Source organism: Erithacus rubecula (genome assembly GCF_903797595.1).
Source record: "Erithacus rubecula genome assembly, chromosome: 2".
NCBI classification, from domain to species: Eukaryota; Metazoa; Chordata; class Aves; order Passeriformes; family Muscicapidae; genus Erithacus; species Erithacus rubecula.
Genome location: NC_136685.1, coordinates 33,017,777 through 33,036,071, shown reverse-complemented (window position 1 = coordinate 33,036,071; position 18,295 = coordinate 33,017,777). Strand labels below are relative to the sequence as shown.

General features: G+C 41.4%; 2 protein-coding genes across 2 annotated transcripts in view; both read right to left on the bottom strand.

Annotated features, from left to right (window-relative positions):
* The window catches only part of CYB5R4 (cytochrome b5 reductase 4), a 30,084-nt gene extending 18,248 nt beyond the window's left edge, over positions 1–11,836 (bottom strand). Inside the window, exons 1-6 of the mRNA XM_079327162.1 lie at positions 11,670–11,836; positions 10,469–10,622; positions 7,597–7,697; positions 5,516–5,600; positions 3,153–3,194; positions 899–950 (exon numbers count right to left, since the gene is read on the bottom strand). Of these exons, the coding sequence (XP_079183288.1) occupies positions 899–950; positions 3,153–3,194; positions 5,516–5,600; positions 7,597–7,697; positions 10,469–10,622; positions 11,670–11,744 (509 nt within the window). The 5' untranslated portion in view covers positions 11,745–11,836. The remainder of the gene's footprint in view (positions 1–898; positions 951–3,152; positions 3,195–5,515; positions 5,601–7,596; positions 7,698–10,468; positions 10,623–11,669) is intronic.
* A 1,030-nt stretch (positions 11,837–12,866) lies between these two features.
* RIPPLY2 (ripply transcriptional repressor 2) lies at positions 12,867–15,529 on the bottom strand. Its single transcript, XM_079326550.1, has 3 exons — positions 15,081–15,529; positions 14,880–14,944; positions 12,867–13,163 (listed from the first exon to the last, which is right to left on the bottom strand). Exons 1-3 carry the CDS (start codon positions 15,282–15,284, stop codon positions 12,998–13,000), a joined length of 435 nt encoding a protein of 144 aa, XP_079182676.1. The 5' UTR covers positions 15,285–15,529; the 3' UTR covers positions 12,867–12,997.
* Between the last annotated feature and the right edge of the window lie 2,766 nt (positions 15,530–18,295).

Here is an 18,295-nt window from a genome sequence, read left to right as displayed (position 1 = left end):
ACAGTTCCCTTCATCTCTACAAATTGAGTTTTTGCATTAATTCCTATGTTCCCAAGTTCAAACCCTGTAATAAATCCAGGGTAAATTAAAAAAAAAAACAAAAAAACCCAAAACAAAACAAAAAAACCAACAAGCCTTCAAAAGCTAATTACTTGCATGGCCTCTCATTTGCCAGGAAATAACTTCCATCTACTCCTGGACCAGAAAAACATGCACAAAGGGAAGAGCAAATGCTCCTGAAAATAAACCTCATTCCAACTGTTTACAAGCCACAGTATTTTATGACTGCATGTAACTAGCACAGAGAACACACAATACCAGGGGATTTTGATGCCAAGTGAGAAACTGCACCTTGAGGACCAAAGCCACCATGGAGGAAAATGGTGCCTCAGTGACAACAGCAGGCCTCTCACAGTGTGCTTTGAGGGCCTGCTTTGCTTTACATATTGTAGAAACTTGAATGCAGCTATCACATCCTACTATAATCCAGCCTGCAATGATGCTCTTTTTCAAGGCACAGCAATTGTTTGTGGACAAATTAGTTAAAGTTAAAAAAGTAATCAGTCCACCTGGAATCACTTTCCCTGAGTTTTCTCAAGAAACAAAGCTGAGGAGCCTGCAAATATAAGCCATACACTTGTATACAATCAAGGCAGAGTAAGATTTAGGAATCAACTGAACAAGCAAAGAACCATCATCTGCCCAAATTACCTCTGACAACTTGTTTAAACCTGAACTTCAACTTTCCTACTTACACAAACAAGGATGACAATGACATATGCTCATTTAACTGAAATTTCAAGAGCTACTCATAGAAGAACATGCCTTGTATTTTACTAAGAATTGCACAGAACTCTTAAACAGAGTGTTCAACAGACAATGACAGACAAAGGCTCACCTGGGACTTAAGTCTTTAGCAGAAGGCAGTACTTTCTGCTCAGGAAGCACACCTGCAAAGAGAAAGAGAGCAATTAAAATATTTGCCAAGATGCTTGTTTAATATAAATAATACTGAAATTATGTTCAGGGTTTGTGGTTTTGTTTTTTTATTTGAATGTTGTAAGTGTCCTCAAATAATATTTGGTGGCTTTATTTCCAAAGGTTGTCAGACTATGTACTTTTTGTGACTAGTTTTTATTCAGCACTTTCTCTTGGAGAGTAGGGTCCTAGAACATGGAGGTCTTCAGAACTTAAAGAGTTCTATACACTACAGCACCTGTGCTATACTCAGTTTAATCTGTTACTAGCTTGTACTTTTAACCTTTTTGTCTTTTCGTGCTACGGTATCACAAAGTGTATCTGAATTATTTTACTTTAACAGAACTATTTGTTTATACAATTCAGATGAATAAATTCAATCTGAGATGTCTGGTCTAACCTAAATCACAAGTAAAAGTTCTTATCAGTTGATTAAGTGAAGATATCAGCCCTAATCTTTCTACAACTGCACTTTGCTAGGAATTTTCACAGAATTCAGATACTCACTTTAACTATTCAACTGCCTGAAACAATATGAAGCAGCCTTTGCTGGCAAGCAACAGTTGGTCAGTCTTTCAAAATGTCAGTTGTACTAATCTCTGGCATAACAGAAATTCGACCTATTTGGCAAAAACTTGAGGACAGAGATAGATAAAAGCAACTGCAATCCTGCATCAGTTTTAACACAAAGAAGCTGAATAGAATGATGAGGAGGAAGTTGCAGACTGAACAGATGGTTGCCCATTCAAAGGCAAACCTTGCACATCTGAAATGGCTATGCATAAAATACTTAGGCACATGAATTCTCAGTTACTCAGATTATTATCTTCTAAATGCCAGTACGTTTTGTAGTATGTCTACAAGCTTAAACACGTTATTGAGTGGCTCCACCACTCAGGAAGTTGATAAAAACAAAAAGAGCCACTCTGGTCTAATCCAATCTGTCAAAACTATTTGATTATCCAGAATTAACCCGAAGCAATTAAAACCCAAGTCTAATTACTTATTCTTTGATCCTTAATTACTCCTAAGTACACACCATCTGCAGCTGCCAAGGAAGCTAAATGGCAGAGCAGTCAGATCACTGCAAAAGAAAACCAATCACCTAATGATAAAACCCCTCTCAAAAGCTAAGCTTTTCTCGAGGATGAACATCATTCAATTTGCTTGGTCTCCAGGGATAAAAAGAATCCATGGTTATACATACTCCTATCTGCTTTTGCAGGTCCAAAGAAATACATGAATAACCACAATAAAACAGAACATTCTGGCAAACTAAGTTATTTATGAATTATTTTGAAATACTGTAAGATGCTACATGAAAACAGTGATTCACAGTGCAATAAAAAGACAATGATTCAGGTGATCAGTGAACCAATTAAGCAAAGTGCTCTATTAGTCATGGTGATCACAAATAAAGAAAAGCTGTGGGTGAAGTCAAAGGCTGATGGCAGTTCTCATGCCATCTTCATAGCCACATTGGGAAGAGCTGGGTTTGGTAGGTGATTGCATCACAGACAGAAGGAGTAAACAGCCAGTCACAAAAGGTGTGATTAGCATACAAAGTCCATCTGAAGGCTAGCTACTGTTAGCAGTCCCCAGGGAACAGAACATGCTGATACTGTCTCACACAGTCACTAGCAACCTACAAGGCACACACTCCCCCACAGACAGCAATAAAAAACCATGCAAACAGGCAAAACATGAAAGGTTAAAGTCATTAAGGGATGGATGCAGAGAGACTGAAGAAATGGGCTGACAAAAACTTCATGAAGCTCAGAAGGAAATGCAAAATTTTGCATGTCAAAAGGCAAAAAAAAAAAAAAAAAAATAAAAAAAATAAAAAAAATAAAATTCAGCAAAACAAGAGAAAGACCTGACTGGACAAAAAAGACTTGGGCAGAAAACCTTCCTGGCATTTCACAGACAAGCTGACCTTGCTGGTCCATCCCATACCTCCCTTGTCTATACTACTTTACTGCTCTTTTACAATACTCTCAAACCCAGAATTCAAAATACTTGGTTAGGATTTTGCCTTCTGAAATTTCCATAGAGCACTACAGCCTCAGCTCTGGGTTCAAATGCAAAGACAAGTGTGGATAAACACTGCTCACTCAAAGATATTCACATAAATTTGAGATTGACTCCCCACTTCACTTCAGGAGAAAGCTTACCATTAAGCTGTTTCTTGTCTTCAGACACAGTAGAAGAAATCTCTGCAAGCAAAAACAATAACAAAAACATCTGTGTGCATATTCTGCTATACACCACTTTATGGATTCTGCCAGGATGGGCAAGTTGTTCACAAAAACTTCTTTCTAATGAAAAGTAACTTCTTGTATTTAGAAGTCCACTCTCATTTCACTACATTTTAACACACTGCACAGAAATCAGCACTGCAATTTTAAAGATGACATGAGATACATCAATGGCATGTACAGCAAATACCAGCGTTTGTCTTACTGCTGCACACTCACTCTTTGTCCCAAAAGAAAGCAATGTAATCCATAATTTGAATAATTTCTATACTTATGGGGCCTATTTAATCCTCTATTCAAAAACATGCACCTTAACTTAGTAATTTATTCTTCTATTCTGAAATGCAAACTTTGCAGAATACAGTCTTCTGGAAGGATAAAAGACTAGACTTACTACCAACTAATAGTGAAGTAAGCCAATCACTTCTTGATAATTCAGAAGAGGAAGATATATAACCTCCCAGGAACTGAAGTAAACCTTGAGAATCCCACAGTGAAAGATGTCAGCAAGTCCAGTGCTGGAGTGGTCCAGAGAAGGGTCAGAGAGCTGGTGAACAGTCTAGAAGGTAAATCCTATGAGGAGTGGCTGGGGCTGTTTAGCCTGGAGAAGAGGAAGTAGTGGGGAAGGACTTTATTGCTTCTAGAACTCCCTGAAAGAAGGGTGTAGCCAGGTGGGGGGTCAACCTCTTGGATACACCAGGCAGTCTGGGTGGAGAACAGGAAAAACTTCCCTGAAAGGGCTGTCATGTATTGTATCCAGCTGCTCAGGGAGGTGGTGGAGTCACCATTCCTGGAGATGTTCAAGAAATAACTGGACATGGCACTTAGTCCATGGTCTAATTGACAAGGTGGTGGCTGTTCAAAGGATGGACTTGATTTTGGAGGTATCCTCCAACCTAAGTGACTCTGTAGTTCTGTTATCAGTTTGATTCTTTATTAATAAAATTACATTTTTTCAAGTCTGAAATGGCTAAAAGTGACACAGACACAGAAGTGGGTTTATATAGTAGACAACCTTTATCCTTCAAATTTTACTACAAGGAAAAGGACAGTCCTATTACAGAACAAAGTAGAAAAAGAGAACAGCACAAAATGAACTGCCAGAGCTGGCAGGGGCAAAGATGTGTTTATGTTTTACTGACTGGCTGTCACAACAATCCCTTCCAGTTGCAGAAAAGTTAATTAATAAAATCAACAAAATTCATGTTTACTTTTCAACTTCTAACTCAGGTGACGAAGCAGCAGTAATGCCTCTAATGCCTCAACTCAGTGAGGCAGTTATGCTGCTGAGGTTTCTCCATGCTTTGCAGCAATTACCTTAAGAGTTCCACATTGGAATTAGCTACCTAGCATCATGGAGATGCAAAATAACATTCCACTTCACACACACAGATCAAACTCAACATAATCGTTAAGACAAAGTACTAATCGTTAAGATCTAAGTACTAAGCAAGCACACACTGCACTTCTTCAGGAGCTGAAGAGCTACAACACAGCTGAAATTGTGAACTAAAGCACACCACAGAATTGGAGGAAAATAGTTGTAATCGTTAATCCTTTCATGTTTTCACTGCAGTTTTGATAAGGGTCAATAGTGAGTAACAATGTCTGCTTCCCAGGTATAGGAAATTTTGCCTGCAGCCTACAAAACAAAAAACAGACTAAAGTTTCTGGAAACCACCACCTGCATTCTAAGACTGTATCACATTTCTTGCTCTCCTGGCTCAGAGGAGTCTGTTGCATCAGTAAAATGTAAATTCAAACTAAGGTAAATTCAAGCTAAAAGACCCAATACAGTATTCTGGAAAGAAAAACTGCTCATGAAGTGTATTCAAATATCTCAATACATATGCAACCTGCCAGATGTATGTAAGGTGCTGAAATCACCAGATTGAAAAATACTGATTTTTTTTTTCCATTTGCCTATGACAGTTTGCCCTCTGGGATCAGGAGAAAAAAGAGGGATGGCAGGGCAGTAAAAGATCTTTTCTATGCACACAGATATGTAACACACATGCACAGCTGTTTTCTAATAACTAAAAACAAAAGAAGAAACATGGCTGTACATTACTAAAAGTCTTCAATTATACAACAATTTATTCTTCAATTTATTATCTGCTGTAAAAAAAAAACCCACCTAATATATGCAAAAGCCTTCAACTCTATGTAAAAATAGAGACTCTCCTCATAAATATGAGGCGATTAAAGATTTCTCATAATTTCCAGGTAATTTTAGAATGAAGTGTAATAGGCAATATTTCCTTCTTAAAACAACTCACCTTTTGGAGCAGCAATAGGCTTGATAGCCATTCTCCCAACAAGACACTCCTTCAGCATTGATTCATAATTGACCCAACGATGAACCTACATTAATAAAATATATTTTTAAAAAATTTTGAATTCTTACTATGTTGTTCTATGCACTGAAACAGAAAAGTTCATTTTTGTACATTGACTAATATGATTCATTTAGCAGATTATTTTTTAAACACATTAGAAGTCACTATTACATCAGTCAGTACTTATTTTTACTTCTATTACAGATAACATGGCATTAAGTGAAACAATAGGATTATGAAAAAATTAACAGTAGTTAAATTTACTCACTTATGTTTTGCAATATCTGAACATCATAACCTTCAGCTACAAAATATATTTCAGAACAGCATTTTTATGATGCATGCTACACAACTAACAAAACAAATACTTTGTCATTACCACAATATTTATTAGTCTTGTTTAGACAAGTGAAGGGAAAAGGGATGAAGGAAACAAACATAAAGAATAAAAGTTAAGACAAACACCTCCTACCAAGCTGGTGTAATTGTTTGCTTCTGTCTTACTATCACTGAATCATTTGGAAATTCCCTATTTTAGAAAGTAAAATATAGTGAAGAAAAAGCAGTAGCTTTACAGACCAGAACTGGAGAACTTGTAGAGGAAATGGATGGCAGAAAAGCGAATTCTGATAGGGCATCCAGGATAACATCACAAGAAGAGAAAAGGAAACAAAGTGTTGCATGACAAATTTGAATGGAATCTAGATTTAAAAATAAAAACTTTAAACTGGACTAGCTAAGGAGATGAGATAAAGAATCCATCAACAAGTTGTAGTTTCCTCATATACAGGTAACAGAAAGAAATGAAGGATTATGAATGACAGGTAATTTTTCCAGAAATTTGGGGAACACTGCAATCTCAAGCACTTTAAAAAAAAAAAAATCACTATCTGAGAGACACAGAATGCTAAAGCAAAGGAGAAAACAAACACCTCCAGTAACAGCAAAGTCATAAGGCAGAAATAACAAAAGTGAAAAGCATAGTTTCAGGATCTAAACCTGCTTCCATTCCCATGACAAAAAAACTGAAAAGTTGCAAGCATAGATCTGAACTTAACGACAGAGGCTTCCCCAAATACTCCTGGTGTCAAGACTCCGGTTTGCATATAATGACCCAGCAACATAATTCCAAGCCACAACTTGATACTGGATACCTGATACTACAAATTTCTTGAAATCAAAGAATTATGCCCCAAACCAACACTTCATTTGTGAAAGGATTAACCAAGGATAAACTCAACAAAGCTAAACATTACTCATCTTTATCTACAATATAAAAAACATTCTGCAAATGAAGGCATAAAACACTCTGATGCCCAACATGTAAAGAGGTAACATATTTCCTTTCAGAAGAGATTTCTTTTCTGCTCTTTCCCAGTTTCTCAGATACACCTAGTGAGTAATGGAGACCCACAGAATGTCTGTTTCTAAAAAATACTAACTCAGTGAATCACATTTTACAGCACCAAGTTTGCGAGTCCTTGCAGAAAGCATACCCATGCTGCAGAACCTTTATTTTATGAGTATTTTCAAAAAATTGAAGAAATGGTAAAAAATAAGAGACCAACTGTCATCTTGTGATTTGTTCAACAGTTAAAGTTAATAGAAGCTCCAGCATTTTTTCTGATATTGCAGCTGCCAAGTAAATAGACAAAGAATTCTACAAACTTTTTTGTAAAAGTGAAAGCTCTTAGAAAAATAGGTCTCTCCAACAACAGTAGTCATTTGATTAAAGTGGTATCTCAAATTTTTGCTAGCTTTATTGCAACCTCTTATAAAAAAAGAGGTCCAATTGAACTATAATTCTAACAACAAAGTGATATTTTCATTATTGTCCTTTGATACAAAGTTTAAACTACATGTCTCTTTCAGCAGGTGTGTCATTCTGATCAGTCACCTGCTGCCTGTCCTTAGGAAAAAGTTCAAATCATCATTTCCACTGAAATGCCTAAAAATAATCACAAAACATCAATTTTTCAAAGTACAGTGAGCAAGTGTTGTTTGCTGCCAGTTGTTCTCACCTGATCAAACAGATCTGTACCATCAGTTCCTGCTGCTTTCATTAGCTCATCCTCACCACCTGGATGGTATTCCATGTACGGCGTGACATTATATACAAATCCTGTAGAAAACAGAATATAAAAGCATATAAGCAGCATTTCTACAACCTCTCCTGTCTCCAAAAATAATGGAAAGGTTAGCACAAATTAAAGAGTGTCCTAGCAAACAGTAGGCATAATTGGAACAAACAGCATGACTCCACAAAAACATAAACATAAGTGAACAACTGTATAGAGAACAATAGATATCTTATCACATGGAGATGCCAGTCCTACAATGCCACTTGCCATGGGTAAAGACTTCAACTTAGAAAATGAACATGATGTATCCTAGCTAGAGGGTAAAAGTACCACAGGCAGGTTTAAAAAGAAACAAAATTGAACCAGCCAGTGGAAACAATTGCTTTCAGTTTCCCTTCCAATTAAGTTATCCCTGAAGTGCTGTCACAGCTGTTTCCCTATCACATCATGGAAAGAAATGCCTACAGGAATGAACTGTCTCACACAAGGAAAGATTGTGACAATCAGCAACAAAACTTCTATTCTTCAGATTCAGCAATATAAGAAACTTAAAACAGCTTATTAACAGCTTACAACTCTGGTTCTATCTGTCCCGGTAAAAGGGCTCAGCACTGCTCCTACACTTCCTGTGACATGAAATAATGTTTCTTCACAGGTCTGAAATGATGAAGGATAATTATTGTGCCTAGGCAATCAGGTTATAGGAGCTTGAAGAATACAGCTACAAACAGATTTAACTATAGATATATTGCTGTTAACATGATTATTGCATCCCTATCAATTTGAGTATTTAAAATATTTAACATTATCAAAACTGGAAACGAGCAAAAATGGAACTGTGGCATTGCTTTCAGAAGCTTTTAAGACATTAGGAAGTGTGCATTAATTACTTCAGAAGGAGAGTAAGGCATTCAGCACTGAACCTCGGACAGACATACTTGGAACAATCCTAGTTGGCAAGAACAACCATCCCAGTCAACAACAAAGACCCAATAAAAAAAAAAAAAAGGAAAGATCTTTGCACACTTTACCAACCTGCTGTTCTGACGGCTGTATTCACTGTGCCATCTTGTGTGCAGCAGTTACTACTGCAGACAATAAATTCTAAGTACCTGCATAGCCAAGGTCTCCTGAATATTACTCAAATTTACCATCAAACTTGCTGGAACAAAAGAAGTATCCCCTTCAGGAGAGTTTTTTAACTTCCCTGCACCCCCCCCTTTATATACAAATTTGTGCCCTATATGACAGCTTTCTTTGGTCACACTGGGGTTTTGAACCAAGTTAGTTCCTGTTCTTCTTTTACTTCATATTGCTCTCATGGGTTTCTGCTCCTTCTTATAGAGACACAGTCTAACTACCAATGCAGAGACCTAATTTAGCTTTTCCATATTAGAATTCTGTATATATATATATATATATATATACAAAATTAAATTATTTTACTACCTGTCCACACATGCAGGCTACCGTGATTTTCATTTATGATGCTTTTTCACTAGCAGACCTGGAAAAATTTAAGGAAAGATACAGAGGCAACTTGATGGAGTTCTTGCAAAAACCAGCCTCAGAGATGCAGTGAAGGTGGGATGAGATTACAAAGAAAACAGAAGTATTTTTAGGTAGTAATTCTGTCTGCAGTAGATGTTCCATTTTCAGAGTGAAAAATAAACAGATGTCCATGGCAAACAAGCTTTCTTTAGCTCTCTTCCCACTATAGTTTTATTGGCATGTGCAACTGCAGCACAGGGAATTAACAATCCTATTATTCTGCTCAAGGGCCAATAGTGAATAACACTTTATTTTCACTCTCATCTCCTTTAACACTCAACAATAATACAATCACCCTCAGACAGAAATTCGTAACTTTCTTTTGATGAAGTTCAGACATGACATTTTACTTAATATAAATGCTGTTCCTTACCAGATCCATGTTATCATTAATAGATTAAGAAGATCAGAGTAGCTAATGGGGCATTGCTGTAGAAAGAGTGATTCTATCTTCATGGAAATTGGTGTTATCTCCTCACAAATTTACAGGGATATCAGTGTATTTTAGCCTCTGCAGAGCAAATGTTTTACTCCTTTCTGCAGAACAATAAGGAACTTCATTTGCAACTCCAAAAATACTGTTTTAGCCACAGCTATTGCTCCAGACCACCCTCACATATTGCTAAATGTATACCATATGATTCAACTTCTGAGATAAAATTTCATTAAAATAGTAACAGAAATAAAACTGCATAGTTACCACAGGTATTTGTCATTGCAGACAGAGATTACAGCTGCTCTGTGTGGCAACTGTAATTTGCACCACTAAGTTTTTTATGAACCAGCATGTGTGCTTTCACAGTTATTTCCCAAAGACTATTCTCCAGGTTTAACTAATATTTTTAACATTTATGTCTCTGGATGCTCTTAAGAATACTTAAAAATAAGCGATTGCTCAAAATAATAAACTGTCCAAGACTGAGGAGTCTATTAATTTTCAAAGCCCTGTTTCTGGTTAAGCCCTTTTTGTTTGATACATTACCTAAAATCTTGTGTTGCTCAAAGGCAGCTATAAAATATGCCCATTTGGAAGATTTGTTTTGAAAGGCTTGAAAGCAATGAAAATGTCTGCAACACAAAATCTCTCACTTGAAGTTATGCCAAATTATGTTAAGATTACACCTGGCCTAAGCACAGGAGGTACATAATTTCTCTTGGAGTGTGGCATTTGTTCCTCTTTTTTGAGTTTTGTTGCTTCTTCTTTAAGTACACAAAAGAGAAGCCAGGTAAAAAACACAGAAGAAACATCACAGCAACCAACCTCTTATACATATCCAGCAGTCCTCCTTTTTGTTGTGTTTAGAGAGCTCATCTTCAGTCACTTCAATCAGCCTCCCTTTCAAACCAGTCAAGTCCTTCCCACTTTTAGTTAGCCGAATCCAATCCATAAGACTCCTTCCTGGTTTTAAAGGTACCTAAAAAAAACCAAACGTACAAACAACTTCAAGGAAAAGCCATTCTAAGAATACACTTTTCTAAGCTTCATAGGAGGGGCCAGACAAAAAAAAATTAATAATCCAACTCATTCACTGATATTTGGGAGTCCTACTCAGTAGTAAGGGTGTTTGAGGGAGTGTTCTGAGTAGTGACACAGAAATTACTGAACAACAACAAACATTCAGATTGCTCTTCACAAAGCAAACCGAAGATACTGAAGTCTGCCTTGGCGGTAAATCATTTAAGATATGGTCTGGGAAACTACAAGCAATAAAGAAAGGAGATTTTAAAAAGACAAATTTCACCTTCACAGCATTCATAAAGACTTTCCACAAGCTCTACAGCAACTGGAAGCCTCACCCGGAGAAAGCCAGGACAGAAGTCTAGAAGCTTTCCAGGGAAGCATTGGCAAGGTCTGCCTCCCCTGAAAGGCAGAGCTAGATATTCAGGGTATCAAACATCCTCCTGTTCTGGGAGTCTGGGAACCCTTTTGATCCAAACTTTAACAGCAGGAAACAGGGGTAAAGAACTGCGGTCTTACAAAACCACAGGAAAAACAGAAGCAAAAAAACCTAAAGCGTACATAAACCCGCATTTCTTAATGCTACTTTAGTCCAAGTCTGCTTTCTAAGCAAGGTCTCTAGACAACAAGTAATCTCAAAACCCCTCCGAAGATGAAGATCCAACACAGAAAGCATAGGCTGCGCGCAGTAATTCCAAGGTGAAAGCCTCCATTTGTGCACAGGAGGAACAGCCGGGGCAGGAAGGGCAGGAAGCGCCGGAAGCGTTGTCAGCGCCGCCCTCTCAAACGAGAAGTACCGAGCGCTTTCATCAACGCAGCCAAGCCGGCCCCTCTCCCGAGACCCTGCCGCAGCCCCTCGCCGGGAACCGACCAGGAACCGACCGGGAACCGCCGCAGCTCGGCCGGGCGGGGCCGGGCCAGGCACCGCCGCCGGCGCAGCGGGAAAGAGGCGGGCGCCCTTCACATCCCCCCAAGCGACCAACAGCGGCAGAACCGCCCCTACCTTGCTGCGGGCACCCGCTGCCGCTCGCTGCTGGGAGCCGGGCGCGGGGAAGGCCGGCGGCGTCACGTTGAGCATGGTGCCGGGCCAGGCCGCAGCCGGGCCCCGGCGGGCGGGCGGGCGGAGCGCTGGGGCGCTGCGCGCAGGCTCCGCCGCGGCGGGCGGGGCCCGGCCGGGAGCAGCGCCGGCCGCCTCGGCCCGGGGGCGGCGCGGGGCGGAGCGCCCGGGATCCACCGCTGAGGGCCCGGAGCGGCGCGGGGCGGAGCGCCCGGGATCCACCGCTGAGGGCCCGGAGCGGCGCGGGGCGGAGCGCCCGGGATCCACCGCTGAGGGCCCGGAGCGGCTCCTACCGCGCCAGCGCCGCCTTCGCTCCCCCGGGGGCGAGGGAGGGCCTGCCTTTGCGCTAGGGTTGGTTTTCCGTCCAGGTGTCCGAGCGGCAGGTGCTGGGAGGCTGTGGCGGACACAGCTGCTGCAGCCCGCGCTCCGAAGGGTAAGTGTGAGAAGGCGCTGGGCGAGGGCCCGCCGCCTCCTGCAGCAGGCAGCGCATGGGACGGGACAGGCACTCCCTGGCTGTGTCGGCACACTGAGCCTGTTAAATGCACAGGTGCTACCTGACAGAGGCACGGGCCTTTAATTTATTGTTGTTCTTTTAGGGGCGCTGGCCTTCACGATGGTCAGTAGCAAACTTTGTTTCAAGTATTAAAACCAAGCTCACTATTAAAACAACTCAGACCTTTTTCTCATTTCTTGATGTCCACTTTACAAACAAAGGCAGTATGAAAGTATCCTTTTAAGTATAACAGCACGGCCAATATACATCACAGTAAAGTGACATAAGGCAACACAACAATAACTAGATTAGAATTTGGACTCTTCTCCATTTTAAAAACAGCTATATTACTTCTCTATGTTTGAAACTCTGTTGTAATAGCAGGCACAACACAATTGGACTAATTAATCCAATGATTCATTGATACACTTCCATATGGAGCCTACTAAATCACAATGACAAGCTTTCCTTGTGTCCTCAGCCTTTGAGGAAGTCACAAAACCACAGAGCCCTTTAAAGTAAGGCATCTGTTCTCTGCTTCAAAAATTGGTGTTCAACTGTCCTACAAACTGTAGGATATTAGACAGAAAAATACTAATCAATATCTTCCCAATTTAAACCAGGACAGGAACAGAACAAAGGAAAAAGGATAAAATTACAAGACATCTCAGTTTTATTAAGAATAACTTACATAGAAATAAATTATCTTTAAAAATACTATAATACATATTTATATTAAGTTTAAATTAAGTTTTAGAAGTGGCATTAGCCTTCCCTGCAGTCAGGAACTTGATTCTGTTCTTGAATCTTGTTCAAGTTCATCTTCGTCATCTTCACTATCCGAGTCTTCATAAAAGGATATTGTAGCCTGAACTGGGAAGTTTTTCAGAAGTGCTTCAGCTTCCTGATACAAGTAATCATAGCACCTTGATTTGGGCCAAAATAGTCTGAAACAAGTATACAATACATTTGATTATTATTATTATGCATTTTACTCTTAGGCTGACATGCAAAAAATCAAACTGAAAGCTTATTAAAACAAGCATCCTACAGAGCTTTTCCTAACATGCTCAATTGTAAAATTGCTTTCTGCATGTAATTAGGAAAAAATTCTCTGGATTGTTATTTTATCTGAAGAGAGAAAGTGCATTTAGAGTGCTAGTTTTGCAGCAAAACTATGAAAGCCCAAGATCCTGCATCTGAAACTTCCCACTCCAGTAGCTCATTAACAAAACTACCTGGGGATCTGATCCAAGCAGTTCAGCCCCTACTGGAACTATTCCCAGGGAATATAATGGGCCTCAAACAGGCTCAAATATACATTTGAATCAAATTAGTAGTTTTCTTACTGAAGGTCCCTAGCTTAGGTAATCGTTGATACTTGTTTCACACCATTGTAAAATTCAAAGGAATGATAAAGGTCTAGGGCTCACCAGACCTTGCTATTTAATCATTTTTTAAAAGCAGTCTGTGTTGTATCCAGAAATGACAAAAATTTCTGGATAATAAGATCACAGTTAGCATGGGTCATCAGCTAATGATAATATATAGCAATTAATAGACTCCAAGTTCCTGTTCCTTTTCAACTGCCATTCCCTTTTGCTTCCAGTGTAGAAATAGCTAGAAGGAACTGACCATGGAAATGTCAAGAGTCAAGGGGCTAGAACACTACAACATAATGAAATGCTAACTACAGATTGTTTAAAATAGAAATGCATTAAGAAACAGAACTAGACAGGTTTCTAGCAATTTCATTAAATACTTTTTAGGCTACTGTTTAGCAGGACACCGCTTCTTTGGCAGCACCAACTCACTGACATGGGCTTTGTAACAGGTCTCCATTCCCAATGGTGCCTGCAACAGCGTTCACTCAAACCTAACCATTGGAGCAGTCACAATGAAGTCTGCCTGTACAGTTGCTTAGTTAGTGCATCACTATTTGAAGTATCACAGCCTAGATTTGAAAGAAAGCTGCATCTTGTCTGGAAAAACTACCTGTGCAATTATTTTAAGTGTCATGCATAAAACATCTACCAGCATTTCTGAATACAGACTCTCCTACAGATTCAACTGTTGCCTTTTCCCCTTTTTTTTTCTTCTTTTCAGAACTGACAGTGCAGATAATATCATTACCTTTATCGTTAAAGCAGTAATTGCACAAATATTTTCTTCGGCAAAGGTGGCTTAGCCAGTGCATACCCTCTCTTCCTGCTACTCTCTCCCACGCCTCCACCTGCTTCTTTGCTCTGGGAACAGCAACACAACCCAGGAACTACAGCCCCGTGCCTTTTTTAATCCTGGACACAGGAATGAGTAACAAGGTCCTTCAGCCAACTCTACCACCACTAAAAAACACCCACATGGCTGTGTAATAGGTCTCAAGTCTCACACCACAAATGCACTTCAACAACTCAAATATGTTACAAGCACGAGTCCTGCCAACCATTTGCCCAAGGATCTGTCAGTTCAAAAGCACATAGAGGGCCAATTCACTCCCAAGGCACGTTAATATCTTCATAAATACACGGGTGGAAACAAAAGGGGCGGGAGAGCTAATCCTGACACTAGAGTGGCGATAAGGGATTCTCCCCCGGCGCTCAGCGCCACGGGCCCCTGGTGCCCCGAGGCCTCCCGCGGGACCCGGCGGCGGGGACTGCACTTACCTGACGGGGTGCGTGTACTGAGCCAGCTTTCGGGAGGCTTCCGCCAGCCCGCCGGGGCTGCGAGGCTGCGGAGGAGAGAGCAGATGTCAGCCCGCCGGCACGGCGCCGGGCCCTCCCCGAGCATCCCCGTCCCGCCGGGACTCCCCAGCCGAGTTACGGCCATGCCGGCGGCGGATGCTCCGCCGCGCCGCACCCACTCACCGCTGCGGGGCCGCGGCCGCTCCGCCGGGCCGCCTCAGCCGGCGCGGCCACCCACGGCCTCCAGAAGGGCGCGGGGCTGCGGGCCGAGGGCAGGGCCGTCAGGGCAGCACCGGGCCGTGCCCCGCACCGGGAGGAGGAGGAGAGGGGCGAGTAGCCCTGCGGGGGCAGCGCCGCCGAGAGCGGGCGGGGGCAGACGCCCTCCATCCTCCGCCGGTGCGCGGCCGCTCGCCTGGCGCTGCCGCCCGCGGGCCCGGAGGCTTTTATAGCCGGCGGCGGGCGCTGCGCGGCGCGGAGCCCCCACCTCCCCCGGCTCAGCTGCCAGCGCCATCCACAAAAAGGCTCCGCGCGAAGGCGCCGCCGTGTAAACACGGGGCGCGGGCGCGTGCATGCCCCAAATGGCCCGGGGAGGGGACGCGGGCGCGGCGGGGATTTGGCGAGTCGGTGTTAATCGCACTCGAGCAGACACATGGCAGCTGCCGGGGGGCGGGCGGGGACAGCCCTGTGGGAACGGAACGGAGCGGGGGGCGGCGGCACCGGGGACGCGCCCGGCCGCTGTGCCGCCCGGCGGCGGGGCCCGGCCGCCGCCAGCGCGGCCCTTTGTTTGTCCGTGCCCCGCGGCGGCGAGTCACGGGCACCGCGGAGGGCAGCGCGGACAATGAGCCCCCATGGCGGGGTGGCGAGAGCGCCGCGCCCCTCGGAGGGACCCCGCTCAGTAACGCGTCACCCCAGTGCGCTCCCTGACGTGTTCCCCCTTAGCCAACGGGGGTGATTCTTTATATATGTGTACATATGTATGTATGTGTGCGTGTGTGTGTGCGCACACACACACGCACGCATTTTTTTAACAGGGTGTTTTTACCGGGGAAACGTGCCTGCATTAATCCTTTCTTCGTGTGGTCCCAATACTTCATTCTGCTGCCAGCTCTGGATGCTGTCATAACACGTGCAAGGTTTTACACAGATCCCTGCTGTTCCCATGTTCTCCGGTACCAAGGGAGTTTACTTTTGTCTCTATTTTTGTTTATTGTTCTTGTTTCCCCTTTTCTTTTTGAGGTTGTAATCAGTGATGCATGTGAGAGGGGCAGAAACCTGTTATGTAAGAGCTGGTAAACAGTAATAATATCAGCTTGAAAAACTAGGAGGGTTGGGATGGAGCTGCCCTAGATGCTGAAGGAGGGCTTAAACCCCAGGTAGTTTATTATCCCATTAAAGACTCACATGACTGAGGCACTCTTGGGAATAATATTTTGCCTTCTTGAGTTCGTATGAGGCATAAGGAGTGTGTCTACCTTAGCATTGCCCAAGAGTAGCTGTAAGTAGCTGCTACTCTAAAAAGAGTACCTACAGACTTGTGCCTTCTCCACAACTTCAGCACAATCCATTTCACTAAATAGTTCCTGCACTACTAGCTGTAAAAATGTTACATATTAGAAGCTGTGTGGGAAATGTAATCAGGTTAATCTTTCACATCCTAAAGTCAAAACCAGATGTAGACTGACTTGCCTTTCTGAAAGAAAGCAACCACTTACTTTGAACAAGAAATTGTTGGAAAAATGCACACATTCAAGCTTGCATGTGCTGTGATACATTCCAAACTCATCAGTGGACACACCCTGTCATTTTGGAGATCTGTGCCATTTGGCCACTTGGAAAAATTGGTAATTATGACTTTAAGAGTTAATAAAGGAAAATGTATTTTTCAGTGAAAAGTCCAGTTTAGTAGGACTTGATATTTGTAGCTGTTTGGGTTTTCCCTGCCTCATTTTCACTGCAGCCTAGAATCAGATTAAATCAGAGTGAACAAAAGGCTCAAACTACAATGCATATTCACCTTCACCTACAATACATATCTAGCTAAGAAACAGAGAACAGAGTAAAGTATAGTAAGCTGTGCAATAAGTCAAATGTGATCATAAGCACAACTGTTTCTACATTTTTCCTCTTTTTCCAAATAGCTACTGTGAAGTTTGTCAGATGAGATAAAGCATAGAAGAAATGTTTCAAAGCTGTCTGATGATAGATTCTTCTTTGGCCTAAATGAAGTGAGAGCAATAAATTTTATATTTCACATTTCTCTTTTGAGAAATTTAACACAGGCTGTGTAAGGAAGAGGCAAGGTTCATTGTCTGAAGAAGAAAAGCAGAAACATCCTCTATCATATTAGTACTGACAAAGGGTTAGGAGAAAACAGCATCAGCTTTATCTGTGTTTCACCTGAAATGAGAAAATGTCCTAGGGAGAAAGTGTGATTTACCCATTAGAGAGCAAATTGAAAGAGAGGTGTTGAAAGGATAAGGAGAAAATAATGACTAACAGCTGTTGTTCCCCTGCATATTTTCACACTGTATGAGTCTTCTTGGCTTTATCATTCAGTAATGCAGTCCTGTTTGTTGGGAGAAATGCAGAAGTCTGTCATTGCAATAATATCTTGTTATCATTGACATAAAAAAAAACAAACCAAAAACAAAAAAACCACCAAAAAAACCCAAACACATAAACTTTTAACATTTTGCTATCTTCTCGTTGACCTTGAAATACTGTCTGGAAACTGGTAAATCTGGGATACATAAATCAGCTATGGTAAATGGTAAATCAGCTTTGTCCAGTCTGTTTCTTCTGCAATCTGTGCACAGTAACAATGAATTGTTAAAATCCCTTCAGGTAGGAGCTTCAGACAGCTACTGAAACAATAGTTGGTCAAATGGGAGTGATGGAATACACTTAAAACTGGTTCTTTTAATATTGTAGTGGAGTACATAGCTCTGAATTCAACATGAAGTTCAATAGAGGTAGTTCTTGGGCATTCTTGACTCATCTAACTAAAGCAATATTCCCCATTCTTTGCCTTAGTTCCTGCTTTTTGCATATTTCTACTTTTAAAAAAAGTGCAAGTCCTGAGTTGAAGGTTATTCTTGGTTGTACATATATAACTAGACTGCCTCTAGGAAAGGAGGGCTGGGAATCAGGATCTAATACACTGTGCTTTATTACACTGGAATTAAAACTGAAATATTGTGCTTTATGGTTTTATTTACTCTTGTGGGATAATAAAAATACCTGGGCTTTTGATCAGTTATCAGGTTTTTGAAAATTTCTCTCAAGGGCATAGATTTTAAAAATTTCCTTAATACCTCTTTCCAAGCAGATCCCAGCTGGTCATTTACAGGGTTCAATCCTGCTTAGCTATAGTTTGATTTTTATAGGGTTTTTTGTAC